Below are 8,708 nucleotides of genomic sequence, written 5' to 3'. Positions count from 1 at the left end.
TCTAGTTGGCAATTGATTTTTAGCATTTTTAACGAGACAAGATTAAAAAGGACTTTCACTTGGATGTCGCGCGTGTTTCTAGATTAAAACGCATCGAGCATTGAGAAGAACGTTCTTCGATGAAACTGTGACTAGGTGATAACAAACTGTTCGATGTACAAGAGATTAGTGAGGTGTTGTAAAGGGTAAAAGAAGAGGGTTTCGGTGGATTCTTCGGAGAGCATTCTTCAGACATGGTTAGCCAACACGCAATGGCCACCACGGTTCGCAAAGTCAAGCAGGAGAATCGTTTGAGGCGACAAAATCAGAACCAAGGTACACAGAAATAGAAAAGTAGAACATATCGAACACTCTTAACGGGCGTTGAACAAGCTTAGCCTGCGTGAATTGTACCTTTGATAGCGATTCTGTTTCAACTCAATCGCCGTGACACGCTGCATGACAGGTTAAGGCGTTCGAATAACTCTGGCATTAAATTTCACTTAATTCTGGGGAAAGGTAAATTGTACTTTCTGAAACACAACGTTCACAGATAGAATTGATTATATCTTTGAAAAGAAACTAGAATCAAATTATTTGCAAGGGTTTGTTCTTTGTAATTGTTGTTATACTTCAGTCCACTTCAACATACTTCGATTCTAATAAACAACCTGTTTACGAAGTGTTTACAATTTTCGTTTTAATTTTGTATTATCAATAATTGTATCTTTATACTTGAACATTTCAAAATTTGTATCTGTTCCTGCTTTGACATATTCTACCAGCAAAAAGTTTGGAAACACTTGTCAACTGTCGTGAATATCGAATCTGCGACAAAATTTTTATGTATTTGGAATTAATTCGATAGAAATTCGCTTCCTTTCGGTAGATCAGAGTAACGAACAATTTTTTAAACGTTTCTTAAAATTGTTTACTTCTTCCTGCAGAATTCTTGTCTACCGTGAAACGCACAGTGGTCAAAACTTTTGGCTGTATATATAATAGATTAATTATAAGTTTAATTGTACTACCTCATTAAAGAATACCAATGCGTCTAGCAAATTGAACGTAGAGTGTTTAATTAAGGCTAAACAGCAACTGAACGAAACGAGGAACTGCATAAGTTAGAATCCATTTGATTAACAATAACTATACTCACAAACTAAATCAATTAATACAAGTTTTCTCGAAAATAAAAACAGACATATTTTGCTCTAAAAAAAATAACAGATGGAACTGAAGTACAGCAATGATTTAAAACAACTGAATTTGTAATACACTACCGGCCAAAAGTTTGGAATTACTGAGCATTGCAGTTTACACAAAAATTTCGAGAAAAAGGTCAGCGACTTTGAGAATTTTTTCTCATTCGAATCAATTGATATGAGACAAATTGATAAAAGTAGAATTGAGATAAACTTCAAATCTATAAAAAATTAGCAGCAGATTTAATATTGATGAAAAGTGGGAGGTGATTCGAAACTTTTGGCCGGTAGTGTATATGTGATTGGAACCTACACCTGTATTTATATTCAGCATTCATTACAAGTTCAAAAATGAATTTGATGTAGATGCAAAATTAATGATAAGGTTTTCCAAAATTTGTTTTATAGGCTACCATTATCCATTTTATGAACTTATAAGAATACAATGAATTTTTTTACAAGTTACAATATTATGTATGTATTACAATGTAAACACCAAGACAGATTCTAAATGCATAATGTTACACCTTATACATTTATAAATTTTAATTTATTTTAAACTTAATATTTGTAAATATTGTTCTATTTCAGTTATTAATTATTGTACTACGTTCGAATAATATTCAGAAAATTAAAACTTTTCTAAAATTTTAATTAAACTTTTTCTAAAAATTTTGGAGTGTAGCAGTTTCAGCAAGTAAGACCTGAATGTAGAATCAAATCTAATTTTCATTTCTGGTGATTACATTTAAAGGAGATTAGTCTAACGATTTCGAAATGCATTAAATGATCAAAACGAAAGAAAGTCGAAAAAGTAAGAAATTTTTTTGTATTAGTAAACGAAAAGCCTATGACAATAAGTAAAAATTTAATTTGAAAGAAACTATATATTCTTTTGTAACTGAATATTTATTTGCTACGAATCACAGTACGAATTTACACAACGTTATCGTAACTTTCAATTAAATTGCATATTCTTTCCATTTTGCAACTTTTGTTGAAGCAGTTTGCACAGAAATTTGAGCTAATAAAATATAAATTAATCATATTGCAGTAATGCCAATTATTTTGCTAGAAGATGATCTAATGCACTTGACTCAACAAGTTAACCTAAACTAATTTCGCTCGAACCAAATGTACCTTTATACGTGATGGACGAACCGCATAATGACTAATTTGCTTGGCGAATATTTCCTCATTAGGAATTCACTGTGACACTTTAACGCTCCTTGTGTTCAATAGTAAACGATAGAGTATCCTGTTTCTACATTAATACACACTTCTGTAATAACACATGACCCCGTACGCTCGAATTAATTAAGCCAAGTGACAAATACCGACACCAGAAATTCAATACACTTGCAAACAATCTTTCAAAAGTTAAACATTACTTCTGCACAAGTTCCTAAACATTAATTACAATACAAACTAATTATCTCAAATCTTGCTGAGAATGAAACTAAATAACCATTACCAATGTAGTAAGAGAACGAAATATTTTTTCCAAAGTATTACAAATTTATGAAACGAAAGTATTCGAATTAAGTTGAAGAAGCAATTAGAAACTACTTACAGTCGAGCTGATCGATAATTTAGGTATCGCTGCTGGTTGAGAATAATCGCGAACGAAATATGTATTCCAGATGAGGAGGGACTTTACAAGCCTGTACCACCACCGAAACCGGTGCCGAACAATCAGAAGAACCAGAACGGCCAGCAGGAGAGCAGGGTGCAGACGGTAGCCGAACAATCGTCACGGACGACTTCCGGCATAGAGAGGAACGCCAGTAACACGTTAGACGATTGCCAGCTTCGAAGTTCCGGGCATAACCTTGCACCGGAATACAGGATGCCACCGCTCTATGGGGATGAACAGAGCTCGAGTCAGACTCAACAGTCGGCTAACTTGCAGACTCACAGCAGCAAATTTCCGGTAAGTCTATCTTGTGATCAATGTTACCCAGCAGATTAACAGACTGCGCAGTGTGAAATATTCGTCGTCTATAGTGAATATGAATATTTTAAACGTAATAGGAATGCAGAAAAATAGAAGGAGAAAGATAACTTTTTTAATAAAGCTCTTCTCTATCTGTGATAATGCACTCTATCTTTGCACTCTGAGCATTTTTTGATAAGATTAATAGTGAAACTTCTGGAAAGCCAAAGTTTTGTCTTGAAAAAAAAAAGGATTTTTAATGTTTACGAATTTATTTATTTGTATTTCTTGGGTTAATTTGCATGATTTCGATAATATAGAATAATATAAAAGAAGTCTGAATTGTACATTTCTCCAAAGTAATTACGCGTGTCGCCATAAAAGCGCCATTGGAGTGCAAAGGGGTAAATGGTTTCAAAGGGTGAATAAAATGAAAGAAAAATTTATTTAATGGAATAAATGGCCAAAAATGAAAGGAAATTTCACACTTGATTTAAAATTTTCAAGTTCAGGATCATTTCAAGGTCATACTATTATACATGGATGAATGCACAGTAATGTTAGCTATAATACATAACAGAAAAAAATATGGATGACTTTGAAAGAAACATTAAAAATGACATTTCTAAGAAATCTTTTCTTCCGCCTGATTCTTCTTTTGAATATAAATTATGTAAGAAATATTTCTCGTGTTACCATAGATAGAGAAGATAGTTAGGTGGCCTGTTTTGCAAGAAACACCTTGTATAGTATGTTTGTTGTGACGAAGTATTACAATATAATTATTATTTGAATATCGAATATTAAAAGTGCTAAGAAATAATGTCAAAGAACTGTGAAAGCAGTAGCATTAGGTGTCTTACGAAATCAATCTAACTCGGCACTGTAATCAACTTATTTGTCATTAGTGGAAGTAGTAGTTACCATTCATATCCAGTTCTATTACATTTCAATTTTAAAACATTGCCTTGGAATTTTCTCTGTTTTTGCAACTTGCTAGACACTAATAAGACAAATCTGAATCTGCTTTATTTGGTTCTATCGCTTATGGTGGCAAGTTGACGAAATTGAGGACGTTATCAAGCCTATGCTTGCTGAGAATCATTGAACTTTATATTCTTTGAAATCATTGTCACGTTAGAAATATTCTCATTTTCATTTTGAAGGTAATTGAAGACCAATTTTTCAGTAAAAGTATAATTTTTAAATATCTTGCACTTACAATTAGTTAATTGCATTTCATGTTGTATCTATACTAGCTTAAAGTTTTAATACACAGGGTGCATTAATTTCACGTGTGTGAAAAGGGTGTTTACGTGCATTTTTACGATAGTTGCTGCGTGCAATACAAACATTTTTTCTACAGCTTTAAATAATCACGAGGCATGAGTTTTGTAACTTTCATTTTTTATAAAATTGCAAGCCATAAGTTTACATTTTTTCATCTTACTTAACGTAGAATGATATTCATTTACACATACATAAGTATCTACTATCAACTTTATTATCTTCCCAGAGGAGCTAACTGTTAATTTTTTATATGAAGAGGAAACACGATTTTAGAATTTTTCAATCAAATCCTCCATTTAATTTATTTAAAGAATTCCTAAAGTTAAAATTTTAAACAGTCTACAAGCAATGCTTCTGAAATTGCATTCGATTTGTACGTTAAAACAAATTCCATAGTTCAAAATAGGAGAGAAACTCAGTTCTTTCGTAACATAATTACTAAAATAGTCGAATTTTAGATTTATCTATATCATGTAACATTTAGACCAGAAGTACAGTAAATTCTCCACAAGTGTCAGTCCGCAAGGAACCTAAACCTGACACTTGTAGAGTCAGGGACTATGTTTTCGAGCCTCGCGCCCGCCTTTGTAGTTTGCCGAACGTAGACATGGACAGCGAATAAAAGATAAGGATGTAACGTGAGTCGAGGTAACAACATTTACTTATTAACACGTTCACTGTCACGCCAGATATTTCACTGTATTGAGATAAAACAGACGCCCTGTATTACATTACATAGAGTCGGCCTACCGTTTGACTGCCAGTTGGAGAATTGGCCTGCCGTTTGACTGACACTTGTAGAATCGGCCCTACATTTGACTGACACTTGTAGAATTGGCCCTACAATTTTTTTTTTTTTATGTGGAGGTAGATCAACATTAAATTAATTACTTAATAAGTATTAATAAGTAAATGTTGTTCAAATTATATCGTGTTTGATATCATTTTCATCAGAAAAATCTCACCATGTTAACAAAATTTTCAGATGAAAAATAGTAAAATTAAAGAAATTATATTTTTCTATTATGATTTGTCAAGCAGTGAAATCTCGTAAAAGAAACCGAGTGGTATAACGTTACACGCTTGACTGACAGCGAGCGAGATAACATAGGCGCAGCAATGACGCAGCCTAGGCGTAGGACCATCTATACTGACACTTGTAGAATCCAAACCGACTGACACTTGTAGAGAATTTACTGTACTTCGAAAAGCAATACTTCGTATAATTTTTTGCGAATCTTCGAATTTAACAAGTTTCAATTAACGCATGTCATCAAACTCTAAGTAAATATCCAGCAACATTAACGTGTCTTACTCAAAGACATACCGACATTAAAAACACAATAATATCTATCAAACAACTTTCTTTTCTTCCGTTCATAATCGAAGCAACAAGTGGATAGGAAGAAAGGAAAATCTGAGAACCAAAACGGAGATTTATTAACATAATTGCACACGCTTTACGCGATTTCGTATTCTCCACTTCAACGTCCGAAACATAGAACAGTTATATATTTTTTTTCGCGTTAAACCGAATAATAAAAACGACCTCGTCCAATTATACACACCGTGTAAGGAAAATCATCCAACGTATCCTACACCGTATAAAATGAGAACCGACTATCAGAACTTGCAGCCAAGAATTCTCCTTAATTCACTCGTAATTAGCCGTGTTAACTATTGATCATGGTGGATAGGTGTGTATCGAGAGGACCATTAGGAACGCAATGGGGAAACGTAAATGTGAATAACAGGAGGTTAGAAAGAATAATGTACTTATTTAGTTGGTTCGACGCGAGATTCAACCGCGTCACGGATAGGTGGCGGCGTGTTAATTAATAATGCGCAGGGTGCATTAATTCCACGTGCGCGAGAAGCGTGTGTGCGTGGATATTCACGGTAGTTGCTCCGTGCCATATATGCACAGCCTGGGCTGGAAACTTTTGTTATAGAAGCGCCGCATAGGCGTACCGGTGAATTTTACTACCATCGATAACGCGACGGGTTCCGAGGTGTAACGGGCTGAATATGGCGATTCCACTCGCAGACTTTGATGCACCTTCGTGTATATACGGTGACTGGACTCGCTTCGGAACCGATGAAAAAAAAACGCCACGGTTAGAAGTCAAGGCGTAGCACTTTATTCGGTATGGCCTCCGTACGCTGACTTTCTAGCCTCCTTCTTTTTATTCCGCCGCTACCAGGGAAGTCGGTGTGATTCCGTTTAATTACAATTTTCTCCCCCGACCACTGTACCCAAGGACAGATCTCGTTCATGATTTTTTATGAATTCACGCGAGAGCGGACTGTGCTCGAGCTTTAACCTGGGGAAGACGAGTTAACTCGTCACTGGTTAGCCGATATTTAGAGCACGATAGTTCCTGTATTAACAGATTTCGGGCTGAAATTTCGTACAGACGTTAGTATTACCATTACTAACGCCTAGAAATCGAAACCCAAGAGAAAAAATCCTTACCGCCAATTTGGGGTTCAAGTCTGGGATGGACGTCCTTGCTGATTCTCCGGGTTGGTTCTAGCGGTTGGTGGTTTCGATGGAGAGTAGAAGAATTGCTTAATAGAGGTATAGGATTGACTCCAGGGTACTCTGTAAGCCCTTCTCAGGGAGGCAAAACGCTAAATGTATTAAGAGATTATTAATTTTTAATTGCACTGTTATTAGGAGCGTGGTCGCGCTCGTCGTATTTTACAGAGAAAAGTGCCACCGCATCGGGCCACGAAGTGTAAATTTGATTCCATTTCTTATAATCTGACTATTTTTTTTATAAAAAATTGACCAAAAGTCCTGCACATAATTAATTTTGCCTTTGTTTCGTGTTATTTCCAAACAGTCGTATTCAGTGAAAATGTCCAAAACACAATTTTTGGAATTTTTCGACATCGAACGAAAGAAGCGTGGTCTTGGCACTTTTCGGTCAGATTTCTGCAATAACCCGTGGCACTCAAACGGTTAAACATCATGTGCAACGATCTAATATTTTTGATTATTGCTTGAAAATATTTTGGCATGCTTTTGACTAATTTTTTTTTGCGTATGAAACAGGTATTATACCTTCGTATTTCATGAATATAATGTATCAATGTTCCAAATCACAGAAATAGCTTCTTCTCGTAGCTTTTGTTTTATAGCACAAATGCTTTTTAAATTTTCTAAACATCGTACTGTTCCAAACATGACCGTCATTTTTGTAAGCTTCTACCAATAAATTCTGGGGAGTTTTTGCTTTTGAATTACGATATCCAATGTCCTATTCTTGTAAATGATATTTCACTGTCACGGTGCTTATATTTATAATATTTTTTGCAAAATAAGGTTGTCCTTTACCTAGAAACAATATACGATTTTTTGTAAAAATGCGAACGATTAATTTAGCTTGCTTGGTTCTAAAGCTACGTCTTCGCTGAAGCAACAACGAGGAACTTTTTGTCGATGTTCCATGATATTGAAAATGTCGCCGCTTGTTTCCTGTTTCCATTCGAAGCGGTATAGATCAAAGAAAAATAGGAAACACGCGGCAACACGTGACAACAGAAACAAATTCTCCTCCTGTCTGTACGCTGTGTCGCTCGATTCACAGCGCAATATGTCGGACAATATTGCTGGTCTATAATTTGTGTCAGCTTTTCGTATAATAGGATCGATGCCCTGCAGTAGATATTATAGGTCCACATTTGACAAGCGTGTAAAGTTTTGAAGGTGTCAATTCATGAGTTGAATGTTGAATTTCTGACGGTCTAGACCAGGGGTGGCCACACTTTGTCGTAACAGGAGCTAAATATCGCCCATTAAAAATCCTCGAGAGCCGCATGCTCTACAGGAGCAGCATTATAAACGTGTACATATGTATACGTCTATGTGTGTGTATATACAGGGTGTCTGTTTTATCTCAGAACAGTGAAATATCTCTTAAGGAAGTGATGTTAGGAAAAAAATGTTGTAACAAAAGTTGTTTATGTGGTGTAAGTATTTTTTTAGTACCTGATATGATGGGGGAGATTTCAAAGTCAGTTTAATTTTTTTATACATAGTATGATAGTGTATGTTTAACGAGTACAATAATAGAGGACATGTGGAGGGGATACCCATTGATGAGACAGCGAGGAACGTGTGGTGATCCGACTCTCGGTTTTTCGCAATTTTACGACCGTCCATGAAAGGAAATGACTTTGTTCGCACCTCGTTGGACTCGTCTTAACATACACTATCATATTATGTATACAAAAATATAGCATTCCATTTAAAAAAATTAAACTGACTTTGAAATCTCCCCCACCATACC

At 35.2% G+C, this 8,708-nt stretch overlaps 1 protein-coding gene across 1 annotated transcript in view; it reads left to right on the top strand.

Annotated features, from left to right (window-relative positions):
• The first annotated feature begins 233 nt into the window (after positions 1-233).
• Positions 234-8,708, top strand: part of LOC108575982 — an 81,753-nt gene continuing 73,278 nt past the window's right edge. Inside the window, exons 1-2 of the mRNA XM_017938922.1 lie at positions 234-315; positions 2,828-3,117. Of these exons, the coding sequence (XP_017794411.1) occupies positions 234-315; positions 2,828-3,117 (372 nt within the window). The remainder of the gene's footprint in view (positions 316-2,827; positions 3,118-8,708) is intronic.

This window comes from Habropoda laboriosa, unplaced genomic scaffold (genome assembly GCF_001263275.1).
Source record: "Habropoda laboriosa isolate 0110345459 unplaced genomic scaffold, ASM126327v1 scaffold337, whole genome shotgun sequence".
Classification (NCBI taxonomy): domain Eukaryota; kingdom Metazoa; phylum Arthropoda; class Insecta; order Hymenoptera; family Apidae; genus Habropoda; species Habropoda laboriosa.
This window is presented reverse-complemented; position numbering and strand designations above follow the sequence as displayed.